Source organism: Cupressus sempervirens, chromosome 7, assembly GCF_028749045.1.
Source record: "Cupressus sempervirens isolate cs-2001-9-10 chromosome 7, ASM2874904v1, whole genome shotgun sequence".
Taxonomy (NCBI): domain Eukaryota; kingdom Viridiplantae; phylum Streptophyta; class Pinopsida; order Cupressales; family Cupressaceae; genus Cupressus; species Cupressus sempervirens.
In genome coordinates, this window is record NC_143124.1 from 326,515,677 (window position 1) to 326,537,726 (window position 22,050).

Below are 22,050 nucleotides of genomic sequence, written 5' to 3' on the forward strand. Positions count from 1 at the left end.
GATACAATCTATGAAACAATGCTGCTCACCTCAAACTTTTAGGAGTTATTTCCAATGTTTAGAGAGCAGTGAATGAAAGTGAGGGCTCAATTATGTAGCTTGGATCCTTCTAACATGAAATATGAACATAGCAAGGCACAAATAGACCTATAGAATGGAGGAGAGGTTCTTATTGAAGGCATTTTAGAATCCAAAAAGAAACTCAAATCAGCCATCTTGGTTGAAAAAATCTTGAAGTCAAACTCCCCAAGTGGCAAGGATGGTGCCGATAAAAGGAAAAAGAAACATAATCATAAATCTGCCAAGCTTTTCACAGAACAAGGAGTATTAGCTAACAAGGTTATTACAACTAAAAATGAAAAGAAGCATAAACAAGTATATGTCAAGAGCATCAAAGGTCAAGAAACTCTCCCAAATGATAACAATGAAATACTAACTAATGGAGAGCCAAATTTGCAGGACTAGGATTATTCAGTTAGGAATGCAAAGGTTTAGGACTCTATAGACACTAGTAAAAGTAAACAGTAGGTTGTAAGTGTTCTGGACAACAAAGTATCCAATAACTTGCAAAATATCTCTTCAAAAAATTTGATTCAGAAAAATTGGTGCCCTTCAGTCAACAATTCAAGGATGCTGAGGTTTCCAAAGATGCTTATATTGTGGACAAATAAAATCAGCTACTTTTTGAAGCAAAATCAGACTCAAAGGGGCCTTATGTATCTCCAAAGGAATCTCCTACAGTAAAGCAATATCAAATGATGGAATCCCTGGAAATCAAACCATGGAAAGAAGGTTCTTCTAAATCCTCCAAGTTCTGGTAGACTCCATCAAATATCAAAGGTTCTCCATTCACTCCAACTGTGTATTCTAATAAAGATAACTTTTATAAAGCAGAGAGCTCCTTATCTAGAGAGGTATATAATTTTCTAAACAAAGATGGTAGGATGGAGGAAGACTTACATCACCTGAATGTAAGAAATGAAGATCTTGATCAACTAACAGATGAGTTAGTTCAGGTATTCTATTTTGAAGATATTGATAATAGTTCAAAGGCTCAGAAGGTAGCATTAATTCAAAGAATCATCAAATTAGGGGGTGACAATTATTCTTGCAAATATCTAAGAAGGGATCTGATGTGTATTGAGGTAGAGGATAATGCTAAGAGGTAGATTTTAGGATAGAGGCCCAACCTCTAAAGATAATGATCAAGGGAATAATATGAAAAACATGATAGGTAAGGATTCTGATATGAATTCTCAACCTTGTATAATCAACCAGATCATTAAGGAATTAGAACATGAAGACATAGAAGAGATGGATTACAAGGAAAAGACTATCAATCTGAATATAGAAAATATATCAATGGAATTGGGGATCCAGAAGAATTAGGTAGGTCTGAGTTCTCCCAACTTTGACAAAGTAGAGGGCAAAAGAGGCAAAAGATCACTTAAAGATCTGAGGGAAGCTGAAGGTCTCAATAGAGAACAATAGAAGATCGATCAACTACTGAACATTTGGAAGGGGAAGAGCCTTCCCAAACAAGTATGAAGATAACTACATGGAACGCTAGGGGTTTAAATGCCCCTAGTAAGAAAGGGTTAAATGTTCCTTAAAGCTTTTGACTCTAAAATTACAATAGTTCAAGAAACTAAATTAAGGATGAAGGTATAAAATTAGATATATTGTTAGGTATTTGGAATGCTATTTTTCATGAATCTATAGGTGCTTCTAGGGGTCTAGGAATTTTCTAGAACACTAAGAAGGTTTCACTAAGTTGTCTCCATTGCAGCTCTAACTGTATGAGTTTGAGTGTTAAAAGTCTTAATTCTAACTTGCAATTTATTCTTATTAATGTGTATATTCCCATTAGTTTTTTTAATAAAAAAAAGGTTTGGGATGAAATTAGTCTTTTTATTTCTAATTTCCAAAATAATCCCTTTTTGATAGGGGGAGATTTCAATACTATCATAGATCTTGATGGAAAAAATAGGTGGTATTCATCACCTTCCACAATCATCTCTTTTCTTTAAAGCTTGGATAGAAAACCATGATATGATCAATGTTCCTATTAATAATGGGAGATTCACTTAGAATAATTGGAGGAAAGACTCTAAATATATTGTGGAAAAACTAGACAGGTTTTTCATCATAGGCAACTTACATGAAAATAAAATGAACTTTTAATCCTCTATTTTGCCTTCCGTTGTTTCTAACCACTTCTCGATGTGTCTTGAGCTGTCAGAACCTCTTATCTCTATTCAAAACCCTTTTAAATGTGAAAAGAGGTGGTTCTTAGACCCTAGTTTTATTGAAAATATCAGCAATTGGTGGGTGCAAGATTCTATTGAAGGATCTAAGATGTTTGTATTCATGTCCAAACTAAAAATGTTAAAAGAACATATCTTAAGATGGAATAAAGAACATTTTAATAATATTTTCAAAGAAAAAGAAAAAATAGAAAATCAATTAAGAAATTTTAATCTTGAAATTATCAAAAATGGAATGAATAAGGAAAGCTATGTGCTAGAAAAGGATCTTTTGGCTAAACAAGAATCTATTCTATCTAAGGAAGAAATTTTTTGGTGTTAGAAATCTAGGGAGAAATGGTTGGATGAAGGGGACCAAAACACCAAATTCTTTCATAATTATATGTTATTTAATAGATCTAAAACTAGGATTACCAGCATTAAAAACTATCTAGGTGTTCGGGTTGAGAATCCTAGTGATATTGTTGAAACCTTTGTAACTCAATTTAAAGATATACTTATTAACTTCAAGGGATAAAATAAAGAAGTACAACATAAGTTGCTTAAATTTATCCCTAAATTAATTTCTCCTTAGGATAATAAGTTTTTAAATAAACCTATTACACTGGAAGAGGTTAAGTCGGTTGTTTTCAACATGAACCTCGATAAATCCCCTAGACCTGATGGTTTTCAAGCCTTCTTCTTTCAAAAATGCTAGGATATTATTGGGACTGATTTATGAAAGGCTATTGAAGCTTCAAGAAATGAAGGAGCATTGTTATCAAAAATTAATGTTACCTTCTTAACATTGATCCCCAAAAAATCTAATCCGAAATGTCCTAGAGATTTCAGGCCTATCAGCTTATGCAACACAATTTATTTTAAAAATTCCAAGATCATGGCAAAAAGGTTAAAATATTTTCTACCTAAGCTGATCTCAGAGGAACAAACTAGTTTTGTTCTCGGTAGATCTATTCTTGACAATATTATTACCATTCAAGAAATGATACACTCAGCCAGCAAAAGTAAAGATCCATGTATGTTTATGAAATTAGACATCCAAAAAGCATATGACATGGTTGATTAGAGATTTATTTGTAAGGTTCTCAAAGTGTTTGAATTTTTGTATCAATGGATTAATATCATTTTTAAATTTATTTCCATGCCTAAAATCTCCATTTTGATCATGGAATTCCTGAAGGCTTCTTTGAAATCTCGAGGGGTATATGAAAATGTGACCCCATATCACCCTCGCTCTTCATCATTATGGCTAAAGCCTTTGGGAGAGCTCTATCAAATGCCTATCAGAAACAAACTATCACTGGGATTTTGGTTGCCATAAATTTACCTAATATCACGCATCAACAAAATGTAGATGATACAATTCTTCTTGGTAAGAGTACTATCTTAGAAGCTTCAGGATATAAATTAATCATTAATTCATATATGATGGCCTCTGAGAAAAAGGTAAATGAGGCTAAATCTGAGATTTTCTTTGTAAAAATGAAAAAAGAAATAGAGGATAAGATTTGCAAGTTTATGGGGTACAAAAAAGGACAATTCTCATGTAAATACTTGGGAATTGATTTGGAGAAGGGCTCCAAATCCCACAAGGCTTGGCACAACACCTTGGAAAAATTAGACACAAGGATTGGGGGTTGGAAAGATAAATGGCTCTCAAAAGTAGGAAAGGTAACTAAAATTAGTTCTATCCTATCAGCCATTCCTATTTACCCGCTTTCCTGTCTTCCCCTCCCCAAGTGCCATCATCTTAAATTTGAAGCTAAGCTTTGGAATTTTTTATGGAAGGATTGTGAAGAGGACAAAAAATTAGCACTCATTAAATGGGAAAATATCTGCAAACCTAAGGAATCGGGTAGTGTCAGTATCAAGAATCTTGAATGGCAAAATGAAGCCTTAGGAGCAAAGTTGATATGGCATTTGTATAATGAAAGAAATTAAGAATGGGCTAAGATTCTATACAACAAGTATCTCAATTTTGAGGATCTTATTTCAATCTTCAGAATTATCAATCCCCCCAGAGGTTCTAAAAGTTGGAACTTTATGTTGAATTTTCATGAGCTCATTGACAAGTTTCTTACCTGGGACATTGGTACAGGAGAGGAGGTCTTACTTTGGGAGGATTCCTAGGATGGCCACCCTCTTATAATATCCAATGCATTCCCAAATAATTTAAAGAATTTATTAATGTCTATATGGGGGAACAAAGTTATTAACTATAGAACTAAAACTTCCTTGAATGGTATTGATTACTGGGTCTAGAAATCAGTAGATGGCTTGGGTGTTGATCTAGAGGAAGTGGTAGCCTTTAATAAGATTATAGCTAATAGGCCTATCAAGCAAGCAAAGAGGAAAGATATCTTTATTTGGGCAGCAGCTAATGATGGAAATTATAGAGTTAAAGATGGTTACAAAGCTTTACTACACTCCCAAAGATGGGACAAGGTTGATATCCCACTCAAGATCTATTGGGATATGGCTTGCCTTCCTAAGGTCAACTTGTTCCTATGGTTAGCTTTTCAAAATAGGATCTTGATAGTTGATAGGCTTGACAAATTCAAGATTCAAGGTCCTTCTAGATGTATCCTATGCAAAAAAATTCTAAAGACATGGATCACTTATTATATAATTGTCCTTTCTCACAAAAAAGTTGAGAGTGGCTTAGAGCTAAATGGGAATGGTTCTCGCTGTCTCCTTAGTCATTCTAGGACCTTCTCAGAAGTTGGCCTTCCAATTTAGGTAGGGGAGTTTATAGTAAGATATGGAATATTTGTCTATCAATTGTAGCATGGGAAATCTAGAAGGAGAGAAATAGATGCATCTTCTATGATTTGGAACTTAAATTCGAGGAGTTGATCCTTAAAATTGAGGTTAGCATTGTGGAAATTACTATCTCGTATCTAAGAAAATGCACAAAAGAAGAAGGTTCTTTCTCTCAATGGGATGGCTCTATGAAAAAAAATGGGCCAATTTAATTAACCCCCCTCTTTTATATTTCAAAAAAATTAAAATAGATATAGCTAATTGAAAATGGTCCCCTCGTCCAAAGGGTTGGTTCAAACTCAACTTCGATGGGGCTAGCCAAGGTAATCCTAGCATAGGAGGTATAGGATGTATTATCAACAATGACTTGGGTCAGTGGATAGAAAAAAAGGCTATGGCCATCAAGCCTACCTCTAACAATTTGGATGAATTAGAAGCATTAAAGATGGCGTTGCTGCTATGCTATGAGGTTGGGGTGTCTAAAGTAGTTATTGCAGGTGATTCTCCGATCATCCTGAACACAATAAGGAAATGCTCCACTCCCAAATGGATCCTTAATTCTAGACTTGGAGATGTCCTAATCCCTCTAGATTGTTTTGAGGATAATATTATTAATCATATTTATCGTGAAGGGAATATTAAAGAAGATTTTATAGCAAACAAAGGTGCAGATAGTGATAACATACATCTAGTTAGAGACTCAATTTTATCCAAAGTGAAGCAGCTCTAGGGACTATTTAGTTTCTCCTTAGTAATATGCCTTATTAGTATATTTTGTGATTAGACTATTAGTATTTGATGGAATTTAGTATGGTATTAAGTATGGAATTAAGTATACTATTATATTATCCATCTGATAATGGTCGAGGCATTATTTTGTTCCCTTATTTCCCTCAGAGTTTGAGTCTATGATTAATGATAGGTATTAATGTGATTGTATCATTATGGTGTCTAGGTTGTCTCCCATTCTTATTTTCATTGTCCCCATGAGTGGAGTGTATGTAGGTGTCATTATTTAAGTTTCTTCTATCTCCATCTAGATCATTCTAAGTTTTTGTCTTCTACTAGACGTATCGTTCTCAGAAGATTAATCTTCCACTTTTGGTGGCAATGGAGACCATTGTGGTAGTTTTTCATACCAAGGAAGCTCATATTATGGTCTTTTGGTGCAATGTTACCCTAGAGTGATGGAACAAAATCTTAAACCCTTTAGATGACATGACAAGAATTGTGATAGGAAGGGTAATTGGAGAAGGGATCTTCAATTACATGTACACATGGAAGACAAATAGCAATATCATAAGGTCATTTATAGGTTGCTTGGTAAGAGCCAAGGTGGATCGTGACAATATGATCTAGCTCTACTTGGAGAAAGGGTTTGGAGTAGGTAGTGAGTAGCATAGATAGTAAATTCTGCATCTCGCTTCCTAAGAGACACATGGCACACCCTCTTGGCTCCTCTGAGTTGGACAAAGCTTATCGATGACCTTCTCTTATCATTCAAGAGAGCTTTTCCTTTTATAGTCAATGGCCAAAAATGGAGGCGAGCATCAGGTTTCTCCTACACTGGAGGGGCATTGTGATTGAAGCCAATAGAGACTGGCTCACCAATTACTTCAAAGTTTTTAACTTGTACATTCATCCAAGGGTTTCATTCAAGAATCTAGAGACTTTCATATTCTATACGCCTAATGCTGACAAGACCAGCAGGTTTAGAGAAAATTTTGAACTTCCACCCAACTTCCAAATCGAAAACCCTAATGATGTCTCGGAGGTGATTATGGTATTCCCAAGGGAAGGTTATATGTAATTTGGTATAGTCTTGTTGATAGTTTTTTGTCTTTAGGTTGCTTTTCAATTTTGGATGTATATACCATCTCTGGTCTACATTTCCCCTAATGGCAATTGCACTCTATCTCCATGGACATGTCTATTTTTTTTCTAGCTTGATACTATTCTTATATGTACTGGGTACTTTATATTAATGGAAAATGAAAATATATTATAGTAATGTTGGCTTGGAGCTGTTTGTATTTGGTTTTTTTTTTTTTCATGTTTAGTAATTCATTTTATGATGTCAATTCATTAAGTAGTAATCTTATTGTTGTTTAATTCTTTTACCTAGGGTGGCTTATTTATATTTCTTTCCAGTTATTCAAAATCTGTATCATTTTCAATCTCATATGAATGTTTATAGGCTTTAATGGATTTGGAGAAATCGTGATCTATTTCCTTTTTGGTTTGTTAGATTTACATGTAATATTGATACGATTAATCTCTAGATTCATAGTTAATTTCATTTGGTCCTCAACTTGATGACCTGGCACTGGTCTAATTGTCTTGGGGGATCCCTTATTTTTTATTTTGTTCTAATTAGTTGCATTTTTGTTATTTCATCTATGGATTTCCTTTATTTGGATCTAGAATATTTTACTCCATTCATTATTTCAGTAAGTATGTATTTATGGAGATCCACCTCAGTCTATTATGGAATCTCTACATTTGTCAAGGTCGAGATTTTCATTCAAAGTGTGTGTTTACACCCTTCATATTTGATTAGCAGTTGCCACACTGGGATTTAGAGACTCTTAGTACTTCATCATAATATTGATGATCGGGTAGTTTGGCTAGGAGTATCCTCAATTATACTCCTTTTATCCCCATGTTTGATACTTAAATCGATTAAGCTCTTATTAGGCTAGTTTCTCATTTTTCATTTTCAATTTACATTCATTCACCATTTATGTTTAATAGGTTCTAGATTTTGTCCATTTCTTTTAAGCATTCATGTAATTAGTTTGTTGAAATTATACTTCTATTTGATATGATCTATGCTATATGAATTTTTGTCTTGATAAGGGTTTAGGATTTTGGTTCTCATCCTAAAATATTGGGATAGGTTTGTTCTAAATTTTTTCGAATTAAGAGTAATTCCTAAGGGAAGTCAAAATTACAGATATTTTCTAATTTGGTTCATTTTCAATACTAACATTCAATGGAGGAGTTTTTTAGAGTTAAGATGGATCATTGAAGAAGAGTACCTGAATAAGGGGAAAGTTACCTTCCAAAGCAAATAGAGCATGACTGACTCTTGAATTATAAATAGAATTTTTATGTACTTATGGGCTTTATTCCCTCAATTTTGTAAATTTTTATTGAGTTCACTGGGGTATGCCCCTTTTAATTTGTATAATATAGGACTTCTGTCTCAGGCTAGACTGAAGGTTTTCTTCTCTGTTCTTTCCTACCAGTGCCCATTTGAATGGAGTTACGCTTTTGTATTTCTTTTTCATGTTTAATAAAATATATCAAGGCCTCGGCCATTCATTGATCAAAAAAAAAATACTAACATTCACTTTATAACTAAATGGTTAATATTTATTTAGTTTTGGAAATTAATAAATTATTATTGTTCAATTTTTTTTAAAAAAAATTTGAAATTAATAATTAATCATAAGAAAAAAGTTATTATTATTATTTATAAATAAATCAATCTAAAAATTAAATTATATGAAATAAAAATACACATGTAATTAGTATTTCCGCATGTCTTTCATCTCTCAAATCATGCAACCATAATATAGTTAGTTTTCTATTTTTAGCATTTTTTTTTCACATGCATGTAAGCATACTATACTTAACTTTATATTTTTAACATATTTTTTTTCACATGCATGTAACCATACTATACTTAGTTTCTATTTTTAGAATATATTTTTTCACATGCATGTATATGTTTAGTTACAATGTGCTTTCCTCTCAATTAATCGTTTGCTTTCCAAATAAATGTTGCAATTTAATTATTTTTTATGTAAGAAGAATATTCATTTATATTTAGAAAATTCATGATAATCACATAGTTCTAATGACAAATTTCAAGTCAAAACCCTAACTCTTTGACTTATTATTTTCATTCAATTTTCTATAATCAAATTTTCCCTATATTATCTAAAGGGATTTAAAAGAATATAGTCATAATAATTTTCATCAGTTTTTCTATAATTTTCCTTAGTCAAGTTTTATTGATTAATAAGTTTTCTTTTTCAAAATTTACAACATAATTCCTTATTCAACAATCAATATAGTAAATTAATAAGCAATATGCAAACACTTAGGAAGACATGAATTAGACAAATCTTTCAATAAAATTCTACAATGGATTTTCAAACCCTACCTCAAAACCACAGCTAAAATCTAAGACAATCTTTGAATGCATGCAAATCCAAACCCTCTAAAACTTTTAACAATTCTTTTGATCCAATTTTAAAATTTTCTCTCCAAAACCTGTGTGTGTAGAAATGAGCTCGAATCTCTTAATAAAGAGTTTAACTCTACCTAGAGTTTCTAGTTTTAGAAAATGCAAATGACTCTCCTTAAATTAAACTTTTATTATTTAATTACTTCATGCACACTTGAAGAACTTTTTAATTAAAATATTATTTTATTCTCTTTTCCTCCACTGTATTAATTAGTGCAAGTGCTAACAAAAGCTTAGTTTACTATTTAAATTAATAATAATAATCAAAGCTCATTGTTTAAATGCAACTCTAATTTAATTACTATTAAATAAATAATTATAATAAAGCAATATTAAATCTTCAATATTTTAATTGTCTTTTTGTCCAACTTCTCAAATTAGGCTTTTAAATTAAATCTGTTAAACGGAAGTACATATTTAATTAATTAAATATCATCATATTCTAATGTCTCTTTAACCAATTTTTTAAATTTACACTTCTAAATTAAAGCACATTTTTAATTAGTTTTTAATCAATTAAATCTTCCCATATTTTAATATATTATTTTTAATTAAATGATATTTAATAATTCTCAATATTATATGATTAACTCAAATATTATAATTAAATCATTTACTAAATAAATCACATAGTGAAATCCACATAAAAGCAACATTACCAAAACAGACCAAAACTCAAAACCAAATAACATAGACAAAGATAAACTCAAGGGTTTTAAAAAGGGTTGAAAGTCAGTTGTGAGTCCTCCTTGTAAGACAAGTATTTAGGTTATGGTTGGGATTGGACTTGAACATTACCTCCCCATTCTTATCATTGAGTTATTGTGATAGGGCACACTCATCCTAGCAATTCAGGAAAGTCGATGCCTAGTACCTACATTCTACATAAAATATGAGTGAGCACATGTGCATATATATATATATATATATATATATATATATATATATATATATATATATATATATATATATATATATATATATATATATATATATATATAAGCTAAATAGTCAATGATAGGGAGTGGTACATCATTGAGATCCCAATTATCAGGTGACTACAACTCCCTCCCTTAACTACATCAAACACAACAAATAGAAAGATAAAATAGAAACATGCAAGTATGGGGTAAGTACCATAATAATTATAAGTCAAACATCAAATGCTCAGATAAAATAATGCATCATTGCGAATATGAAGTAATCATCATTAAAGCGTCATCTGACATTGTTATGAAAGAAATCAATTTTATTAACTACAAATAATTAAAGCATCATCAATGCACTAGTAACCATAATCATTAAACAACACATGAAATATAATCAACTAAGTAATCATCATTGATATATCTTTAGTCCAAGTTATGAAATAATATTTTTGAAATTAGCACATCCATGAAATAGCGAAAAAAGAGTTTGAAAAATATAATGAAAAACAAACTAGAGCATAATGGTAAAATAACTTTCAACCATGTTGATTTTATAAATTAGCATAAATAAAGAAATAAGATAAAGTGATTTATGGTTTGGGTTCAATACCTTTTTTTATTATTATCTCCAATCTTTAATTTTGTAAAATACATGATATTATACTTTTGATTAGAAATAAATAAGAATATAGATCATTTTCATTTTTAATAATATATTTATTTTGTAATCAAATTAATTACTAATTTTTTTGGATTATTTGAAGAACAATCACAACTATACTCTACATCTTTATATGGAAAAAAAAATTCTTACTAAAGATATTCTAAAATGCTACTCTTATTTTAAAAAACTATATATTTATAAAATATACATTTAGACTTCTTTCCATGCCTTGCAAACATATGCATTGTCTAGACTCTAGATGACATTGGGAAAGTGAAATGATGTAAGAATACGTATTTTTTGATGTGTCTATTTTTGTTGTTAACATTGGTAAGGTAAATCTCAAATGGGTTGAGGAAGCAATGATAGATAATGTTATGGTGATATAATGTGATGGATAAAACTGGGATAGGGAAGCCTCAAATCTTTTTGAATGTTAATTCATTTGTAGAAAAGGTCAATGTGAAAAAATGTTGGTTTTATATGGAGCATGGCAAGTGAGCAATTGAGAGTAGGGAGAATTTTGTGAACCTATGCACCATTGATCTCGACAAGTTGAATTTTCTAAATGATTCATGTGTCCTTCCTAAAAATTAATGAGGAATGTCAATAAATGATTCCTTTGTCCTTTCAAGTTTCAGTGATTAAGTTTTTAGCTCATTTTTGCTATTCTTTCAAGCTTTTCCAATGATCACACACTTTCTATTTTAAAATGAAAGCTGCAGCGTAGGGCTGTGGTCTTTCTGACACTCGATTTGGTCTTGGTTCCTATTGGTGTCAAGTTGTCTATGGGTTGACTTTTGGAATTTAATTTATCTATGGGTATTTAATTTATGCTGTAGTCGACTTGTGTCTCAACATATATGTAATGTAAGGGAGTTAATTTAGCTTGTAATTAACTGGACCAACTTGTGGCTTGGTTGGGTATAAGTTGGGGGTTTTGTGGAGTCTTTAGATATAGTGTGGTCATCCAGCTTCGAGAAGAGGATGAAGGGAAGATGCAAATTTTGAAGAGCTAGAAGTTGTGTCTTAAGAACTAGAGGATCTCTTGTGGACCTGATGGTACAAGTGTGCATTCCTCTTGGTTCTCTTATCCATTTATGGACTTGGACTAGATGGGATTGAGATTGTAAGTTGGATCTTTTGGGATCTTACAGAACTCATATTGTAATTTTTGTTTGTATTTGGCCCTAACCTAGAAGGCCTTACAGTTGGGCATGTTGGATGTAATCAGTTATGTTTTATGAATAAAGAGTTGTGATTTTGGTATCAAATCTTTCATTTGTGTTGCATTGTTGTTGTGTTTCCACTGTGTGGTTATTTGCTAGGGGTTGGACATTACCTTTGGGGGATTCTCTTGCCTTGCACTACATCAACATAAGGTTCAGAATTTAATTGATTCTAATGCATTATCTATTCATAGTAACAATAATAGAAATAAATATGTGGCACCTCCTAATAAAAATATTCAAATCTACGCTAATATTTTAACTCAACATACTAATAATACTATTGTTCAACATCCTTCTTCTTCTCCTCCTCCTGAAGTGAATATTGCTTATGATACCTTACAACAAGAAAATGATAATACTATTAATGCTATAGAATATATAGTTCAACCTCCACCTCCACCTAAGGAAAGAATTACCTCTACATCTAAGGATTGGATTAAACCTAAATTAAATCGTAAGCATTCTAGAGTCCGTACTATTTCATTCAATGATGTTGATAAGTTTAAGGCTCTGGATGGTCTTCTCTATATTACCACTTGGATTGTTAAATATTGTTCTAATGGGTGTCTTGTTGATCCTACTTCTACGGTTAACATTATTACTAAAGAACATTTATATGCTAAGAAAAAATTGTGATTTCTAGGAATCAAGTAGCAATTGGATTCAACTTTGTAATAGTTTCTTGCATCTTCAAAAAGGTTCCATTTCTTTTCCTTTTGAGCTATGTAGTAAAGTGGTGAATTGTATATTTTTCATCATTCCTACTTTTGATCAATTCCAAGTGAAGCTTAGTTTACCTTGGTTGACTTCCATGCAAGCAATTTCTTCCCCTATTCATCAATGCATTAAGTTTCCTTATGATGGTGAGACTAAAATGATCACTTATAGTCTTTAAATAATCCTTCTAGACCTTGACATTGTGCTACTCTTAGTTTCTTTTGGCCTTTTATTCCCACTACTCATCCTACTCATCTAGATTATATTTTTTGCACTTATCAAGCTCATAAATGTCAAATTATTACTGAGTTAAGTATGCATAAGGATAGTTATCATGGTCTTTTACCTACATCTTCTACCCCTATCTCTTCTAATTCTTCTATTTCTAATAGCCAACCACCTCTTACATCTGCATATCCTCCTTGTATGGTTCCTTCTTCTACTACAAATTCTTCTCCTAGTGTGGTTCCACCTAGTATGGTTCCTCCTTCTACATATTAGCCTCTTGTTTTTCATCCTCTTTTACCATAAAAAGTTAAGGAACCTATAGTTGTTGATCCTCCTTCATCTTCTCAACAAGTGATGTAGGAGCATCTTGGGTCAATGAGAAATTTTGCATCAATATATATATATATATTCTAGTCTATTGTTCATGGAGTAGCCATTGCTTCTTTTGATTTTGAGTTAAGTGAAATTGAAAACATGTTGATGACTTATTTAGATCCTTATCCTAAGAGCAGATAAGTTCATGTGTGTTGTATGCTTTGAGTTATGAACCATTTTCTTTGGTCACTATTTTCTATGATTTAATCTAGAGTGGTGTATTATTTCCTCAACATCGTTTCCTATGATATAGTGGCATCTGATGAAGTTGGGCTCCTTGATTGTGTTTAGTCCTATCTTTAAGAGTGCATCCACAATTAATGCTCATTTCTTGAGTTATGGTTTACACCTCAAAGGCAAGACTTATATTATAAATAAATACTTGACTGGTCAACTTGTGGTCTAGCTAGCTATATAAGAACTTGGTTTTGATGTAGGAAAGTAGTATTAGGTTAGTAGGATAGAATATATATAGAATAAGTCTAAAGATTGTGAGCTTCAAGCTCTAATGTTTTAAATTCATTATTATGGTCACAACCTAGAAGGCCCTACAATTGGGCGTGTTGGATATTAATTGATGGAACATTCTATCATCAGTAAATTTATGAATTTTCTACTATCTCTTTGCTATAATGTTGTGTTTTCTTCTATGTGTACTCTTGGAAAACTATTAGGTGATTGGATCTAAGACCATATTGGCTTCCTTTCTCATACCTACCTTGCACCAGGTGGTATCAAAGTAAGGTTTTCTTTCCTTGTGAATTTTTGGATAATGGAGAACCTTAATTAGATTGGTTGGAGGGTGGAAAAACTAGATTTTGACCTATAACTTGTAGAAGGTTATGATATTGTAAAAATTAAAGTTAAGATGGTTCGAGGTAGAAGAAATATAGATAATGCTATGATGGATATTTTGAGGTAGATTGGAGTGAAGTTGAACATTCTAGAGAAGAGATGTACATCTTAAGGATGTTAGTGATGATGAAAAAGCAGTACCAAATCCTAAATCTGAGGTAGAACAAGATGAGGAAAGGCTTCTCAGAGTTTTCTCTAGGGTTAACTCTAGACCAAATGTTAAAGTTTCTTACTATGATGGAAGACTTGAGAGTAATGTTGTATTGGATTGGTTTTCTAAGATGGATAAGTGCTTTGAGTATGAGAGTACTCTTGATAATAGGAAGGTTAAGATAGCATTCACTAAGTTGAAGGTTGATGCTTCACTTTGGTGGGATCATTTGCAAATTTATAGGCAAGAAAGAAGAAAAGAAAAGATCAAGACATAGGAAAAGATGGTTGGAAAGATGAAGATGAAGTTTCTTCCTATAATTGGAAAGTTAATTTGTTGAGGAGAATGCAAAATTTATGACGAAATAACATGACTATGAAAGAATACACTGAGAAATTCTACAAGTTAGATATTAGATCTGGACACGAAGATGGTGAAATTGAGAAGGTGGCTAGATACCTAAATGTCTTGAGGACACCAGTTCAAGATGAGATTAGATATGTTAAGATGGATAGTGTGTAAGAAGTGTATTAGTATGCCTTGAAGGATAAAGAAATATTGGCAAAGAAACATGATCAAAGACAAAGAGGAAGAGGTGGCAGATTTCATAGAAGTAGAGGAAGAACCTATGGATAAAGTATCAAATATGACATTGCAATGGAAGATAATGGGAAGACCGAATTGAAAAAAAAACATATTGGTAAAAGAGGAAAGTACACTAGAGGTAGCTATAATAGTTACGCCAAGAATAATAGTGGTCATAAAAGAGAAGAAAGGTCTTGGTTTAAGGGAACATATTTCAAGTGTGGAGAAGAACATAAGGCCTTTCAATGTACTAATTCTAGGAAAGCTATTGGAGGTAGTAGCACAATATCTTGGCTTGTAAAGAAGTTGCTAAATCACATAATGAATCTGAGCATAATGAGTACTAATTTTGTGAAGAAACTCATGAAGAACCTATTCCGAGAAGGAGTTTATTCAACACTAAGTTCAAGCTCACTAGAAAATATTACAAAGTAATCATTGACAGTGGGAGTTTAGATGACTTAGCATCAGAGGATTTGGTTAACAAGTTGTAGTTGCAGAGGTTGAGACATTCTAAACCTTATCGTGTGGCTTAGATCTAGAAGGAACATAAGTTACTAGTAAGTGAGAAATACTTAGTTAAATTAAAAACTAGAAACTATTATGATGAAGTCTTCTATGATATTATGACTCTAGATTGTTGTCACATTCTTTTGGGTGGACCTTGGCAGTATGATAGACAAGCTTTGTATGACAACAGATTGAGTGAGAATACTACTTGGGTCGATGGGAAGAAACATGTATTGTTTCCTTTGGTAGAGAAACCTGATGAGAATCATTGTACCATAGTAAGAGCATGCTCAGTTAAAGGAAATCATTTTTCTAAATATGTAAAGGACCAGAATGTTTATTTTTCCTTGATTCCTAGAAAGAATGAGAAACAAGATGAACTTGAGGATGCACCTAATATTGAATATTTGTTGACTAATTTTAAGATATTATTTCTCATAATGAGCATGATGGTTTAACTCTTGTAAGAAGTACTTGTCATTGTATGGATCTTATACCTGAAGCTAGTTTTCCTAATAAAGCACCACATAGGCTGACACCTACTAAACCTACCGAATTAAACAAACAAGTGCAGTAATTTCTTGATAAAGGTTTTATTGGAGAAATCTTGAGTCCTTGTGTTGTACCTGCTATATTGACACCTAAGAATAATGGAGAATGGAGAATGTGTACTAATTCTAGAAATATAAACAAGATAGTATTGAAGTCATTGTCGAGGAAGATCTATCTTTTTATAATTTAAACTTTTCCTAAAAATGGGATTTCTAGTAGGGTCTTTCTAAGACTCCAATGAAGCTTTCATGGTATATTATGAGTAATTTTTCAACAATCCACATAGCAATTTAAACTTTTCCTCCCTATAGTTTTATTAGGGATGTAGAATGGGTTCTTCTTGTATGAATGTTACGTATACATTTCAAATATTAAGGCCTTTGAGTTGATTTGTCTTTTTCAATTCCCAATGTTGGTTGTCATGTTATTCAAGTAAATAATATGTTAATAAATAAAGTTAGCAAGCTCAAGAGGATTCAACCTAGTTAGTTAATTTGATTAAAAATTAATTTGCATGTGGTGAAAGGGAAACCATTTGTAGAGATTTATTGGGATCATGCCTAAGAGATTATTTCTAAAGACAACCAAGTTAGTCTATGATTCCCACATTACTTCAATCCACCGTGAAAATGTCTTGTAAGCTCCATTATAAAAAGATGAATATAGCCCACTTTAACATTAACATTTAAGCCAATAAATTGAAAGATCGAGAGACTTTTATAGAACACAAGAGATTCTTATGCTCTAGAAAGTGGTTTTCACTTACAATGGATAAAAATGTGCAACAATGATTGAAAAATGAGGAACTACTTGATAGATTTAAAAATTAATTATTTTTGAAAAATGTAGAAAGAGATTTTTTTTACCGGTGCCTCATTCTATCTAACCTAACTTCCATGCATGAAAAATGTTGTAGTATGGACACTCTTTCTTGTGTCAAGTGTCTACCACACATATTAGGACAAAAGATTGTTCCTATTTCTCCTTGTGTAATGACAATATCAAAATAAGAATTTAAGTATATTCAAAAAACTATAAAGGAATATCCAATCTACCGATTCAAGCATACAAATTAGCAAAAGTCTAAAAATAGTAATATAAATTTTTGAAAAATAAATAAAATAATTATATTTATTATTAAAATAACTTTTGACCAGGTTGATTTTACAAACTAGAATAAATAAATAAATAAACAAAAGTGATTTATGGTTTGGGTTCTATGCCTTTATTTTTTATCTTCAATTTTTAAATTTTGTAAAATACATTATGCTGTAATTTTGATTAAAAATAAATAAAAATATTATCTTTTATATTTTTTCATTTTTTATAACATTTTTATTTGTCATCAAAGAAATTATCAATTTTTTTTTGGTGAAACATTATATTTATATTAATAATAACTAGTTCAAAATAGCTCCCGGAGAAAAGAACCAGAAAAGAAAAACTTAGGTCATTACCTAATACAAAAAAGATGCAGAAGAAAAATATTGCATCAAGAGAGAGTATCTATCAATACTAATGAATCTTGTCCTAGAGATTCCCAAATCGAGAATATAGTGATCACAAAGAGCCCAAAACTCATATGAATACAATTCATTGTTGGTGCCAAAGACAAAACCAAGAGCCTAGCCAAAAACTGTCATAAAGGTTACCATCACTAATCTACATCCAAAAATCCAATTGAGACCATGATATTAGAAAGCCATCTGATGCAAGTGCAATCCAAGACCCTGACCTACATACAATATCTGAAAAGAACAAGTGAGATCCATAAAAGAAAAAATATATGAAATCGTATAGAAGTCTTGATTTACTATCAAATAAAATATGAGGACTTAGCTTTACTCTAAACATATTATTTTGTCACAATATTAACCAATATGGGGAGATCAAGGAGCTTAAGTGGGGAAAGTAAAGAGTTAATATAAACCCTGTCGGTACCCAAATTAGCCAGACAATCAGCTAAAACATTGTCTTCTCTATAAGTAAGCATGATATAACATTCAAATATTGAATAAAAAAGAGACCATACTTTATGTGATATATACTATATGGACCAATTATATACATGACATTCAGTACACACATTAATAATAATTGATGAATCCCCTTCAACATGTAACTTAGATATAGAAAGTGATTTTGCAAGTTCCAAACCAAAAAGCAAGGCCAAGGCCTTAGATTTGTTATTAGTACACTGAGGGAGAGAAGATGATTTTGCTTCAATCACATGACCTTTAAAATCTCTAATGACTATGTCATAGCCAAAGTTGCCTGGATTTCCTCAAAGGCTCCATCAAAATTGAGTTTGAAATAACCCTCATTTGGAAGAATCCACTTGGTTTATGCTTGGATAAGAGGAATCTTGGATGGACACAATGGAGCAAGAAGATGAGAAAAAAGTAAACCCTTCCACCAATGAATAACATAGCCATCCCAAGGAGAAAAAACAATTTTACCCTTATATTTACTTACTGAAGCATTAACAAGCTCAACAATTGATCTCTCTAATCCTTCCAAAAATTGAGGGATTGGAGATGATGTCTGTCTAAAAATTCTCTTTATTTCTTTCCCACCAAATTGTCCATACTACAGATGCAAGGACGCACTTCCAAAGACATTAAAACATTGAAGTAGAGTATAAGATTGGCCATGCTTGGAATAAATCTCATAGAGAATTAGGTACATATAGAAATTAAGCTTATTAAGGATAAAATGTCAACAATCTTGGATAAAAGGGCAATTTAAGATTTTAATAAAAAACAATCACAACGATTATTAACTTGACTAAGAAACTCGCCAACCAATTTAAGTATTTGATAATGTAAAATAATTTCTTACTAAAGATATTCTAAAATGCTACTCTTGTTTAAAAAAACTGTATATTTATAAAATATACACTTAGACTTCCTTCCATGCCTCTAGACATTGGGAAAGTGAAATGATGTAAGCATGCGATTTTTGATGTGTCTGTTTTCGTCGTTGACCTTGGGAAGGTAAATCTCAAACGGGATAAGGAAGCAACGATAGATGATGTGATGGTGATATAATGTGATGGATAAAAATGGGATAGGGAAGCCTCAAATCTTTTTGAATGTTTATTCATTTGTAGAAAAGGTCAATGTGAACAAATGTTGGTTTTATATGGAGGACGACAAGCGAACGATCGAGAGTAGGGAGAATTCCGCGAACCTACGCAGCACTGATCTGGACAAGTTGAATTTGCTGGATGATTCGTGTGTCCTTCCTGCGAATTTACGAGGAATGCTGATAAATGATTCCTGCGTCCTTCCGAGTTTCGTTGATTAAGTTTTTCCTTTTCTTTCAAGCTTTTCCAACGATCACGCGGTTTCTATTTTAAAATGGAAGCTGCAGCGTAGTGCTGTGGTAGTTGCATCGAAACCTCCGCTTGCCACTGTTATATATACACTCACTCTACCACTTATTCTTATTGCACTGCTAATTCAATTCAATTCAATTCAATCTGCAAGCCAAATCCCATCATCTCTCTCACAGACGTATTTTTGTCGTTGCTTACACTACAGAATGGCTTTGATGAACACTACAGCGAACGAGGTTTCGGTGACCAGTACCACTAACGACGTTGAAACAGTTATGAAGGAAACATGTGATGATCAAGCTGTTCTGAAAGCCCATGAAGACAGATATGAGGGCGTAGTTGTTGACGTGGAGAATATGCAGAACGATGCCTCTCTTTTTGCAGCCTCGCTCAAGGCGTCACTTTCTCAATGGATGCGCCAGGTCAGTGCTAATTATTGCTCTGTTATAATATACAATTACAGATCGCTAATTAGTCATAATATGATACTTATTCGATTGTACTGGAAAAGAAGGCGGTGTGGATTAAAGTGCCCAAGGAACAGGCAAAGCTAGTCCCCGTTGCGATCGAGGTCAGTTCTTCAATAGTTTGGTGCTACCCGCCTTAATTAATTGTTTTTCTTTCCATTCCAATCCATTTATTTACGCTTCAATCAATACTTTTATGATCGGTGGATCGCAGCTGGGATTTTGGTACCACCATGCTGAGCCTTGGTACGTAATCTTAGTGTATTGGATTCCTCAGACTCCTTGTACCATCCCTGATAATGCTTCACATCAAGTGGGGATTGCAGCTTTTGTATTTAACGACGACGGACAGGTAACGTTTGCATTTGTATTCCTTTGCTCAATTCTCTACCCCCGTCCCTAGCAACTGTTATTTAGAATGCGATATAATCGAATCTGATGCATAAATTATGATGATAGGTTCTAGTAGTTCAGGAGAAGTGCGGACCTTACAAGGATTCCGGGCTGTGGAAGATGCCAACGGGAAGGATTAACCAGGTGTGCAGCTTAGACTTGGACATCGTCAAACTAAATTAATGACACTTGAGCTATTATAGGCACGCACTAACATATATTTGTTTGTGATAGGGGGAAGGCATTAAGGAAGGGGCCATAAGAGAAGTTCAGGAAGAAACAGGGGTAACTGTCACTTCTTTCGTCTTTTGGGATTTTCACTTCTAAGCAATTCAATTTCCTGACATTTTTAGTTATTGAACTATTTGCTGCACTTTTACAGATTGATACAGAGTTTGTACAAGTGGTCGGGTTCAGGTAAGCAAAAACAGATTGATAATGAGTTTGAAGCAGTATTTTTTTTCATGGCTCTCTAATAGTTGTGGGTGAATGAACTGCAGGGATGGTCACAATGCCCCCTTTGGAAAATCCGATATGCTCTTCGTGTGTATGTTGAGATCACTTTCTTCTAACATTGTTGCGCAAGATACTGAAGTTTCTGCAGCCAAGGTACGTTTTTAAATTAGTGGCGGTGATTCAATATCGCTATTTAATTGGATATTGCATTATCGTCTTACGTGGGGTTCAAATTGTTTGATTGTTTTTCCAGTGGATGGCGATTGAAGACTTTGCATCTCAGCCTAAAAACCAACAAAGCAAACTTCTGAAAGATATGATCGGCGCGTGTGTTGACACTGTAAAGGGACGATGCAAAGGATTTTCAGGCACTGGGATATCCTCCAACTCCCGCAAACCCTCTGCCTTCTACTGCACTGCCCTTGATTCTGAATAAGAAGTACATAGATAAAATATATTTTGAGCCAATAGTAGCTTTCTTCATGAGAAATGATAGTATTCCATTTAGTTCAATTTTTTTAGAGTAAATTTATTTATTCTTTATGGAATTTTCCAAGTTGATTTTGAAATACATATATTATTTTCAATAATTGAAAGACATTTGTATTGTATATTTGATATTATGGTCATTTTAAATCAAGATTTATCACGACTTCAAGTTTGAGGAATTCGTGGTATATGATTTCATTTGTTTAGTTTAAATGAGTGTGAAAAGAACTTTTATTTATAATTTTTATCATAAATGAATGGTTGTTCTTATGTGAAATGTATAAATGTTATAAATATGTGCATTTTTCTAATGTTAAACTTTGAAACATGTTCATGATTCAACAAATTGGATATGATTTTTATATCTGAATAATTACTTAAACGAGTTTATGTATGAGCTTTCTTGAAGGAAGTATCATTATGCTATTTTAAAATAATGATAAGTTGTAGTTCTTATTTAGGAGATAGTGGATTAGTGCATCACATTTAATTCAAATGTGGATTGGTCTAGAAAGTTTGGTTTGTGCTTATGAAATATTGTGTTCTGTTGTACATATATCTGGATGTGTTGTATACTCATCACATTTCTTGATATAATAAAAATAAAGCTACCACTAATTTCAACGGAGTTTATGTTTTGACCTATAGAAGGCTCATTTTTTATAGCAATTTTTATTTATTCATTTCCATTATAATTTCTACAAATATCTCAATCCTTTTCATGGTTAACCTCTATATCAATTATGTTCTCAACATGTCACACATGATATTTGTTTACATTGTTATCTTTTCAATTTGCAATAATGGAATATTGTAAAC

General features: G+C 32.4%; 1 protein-coding gene across 2 annotated transcripts; it reads left to right on the top strand.

Moving 5' to 3' along the window:
- Positions 1 to 19,550: 19,550 nt before the first annotated feature.
- LOC149546740 (nudix hydrolase 2-like) lies at positions 19,551 to 21,429 on the top strand. 2 transcript variants are annotated; one of them, XM_089794658.1, is made up of 8 exons: positions 19,551 to 19,848; positions 19,938 to 19,997; positions 20,108 to 20,245; positions 20,353 to 20,430; positions 20,521 to 20,571; positions 20,669 to 20,703; positions 20,787 to 20,895; positions 20,996 to 21,429. In XM_089794658.1, exons 1-8 carry the CDS (start codon positions 19,633 to 19,635, stop codon positions 21,176 to 21,178), a joined length of 870 nt encoding a protein of 289 aa, XP_089650784.1. In that variant the 5' UTR covers positions 19,551 to 19,632; the 3' UTR covers positions 21,179 to 21,429. The 2 variants fall into 2 exon arrangements, with proteins under 2 accessions (XP_089650784.1, XP_089650785.1); XM_089794659.1 differs by having other exon boundaries at positions 19,941 to 19,997.
- The last annotated feature ends 621 nt before the right edge of the window (positions 21,430 to 22,050 follow it).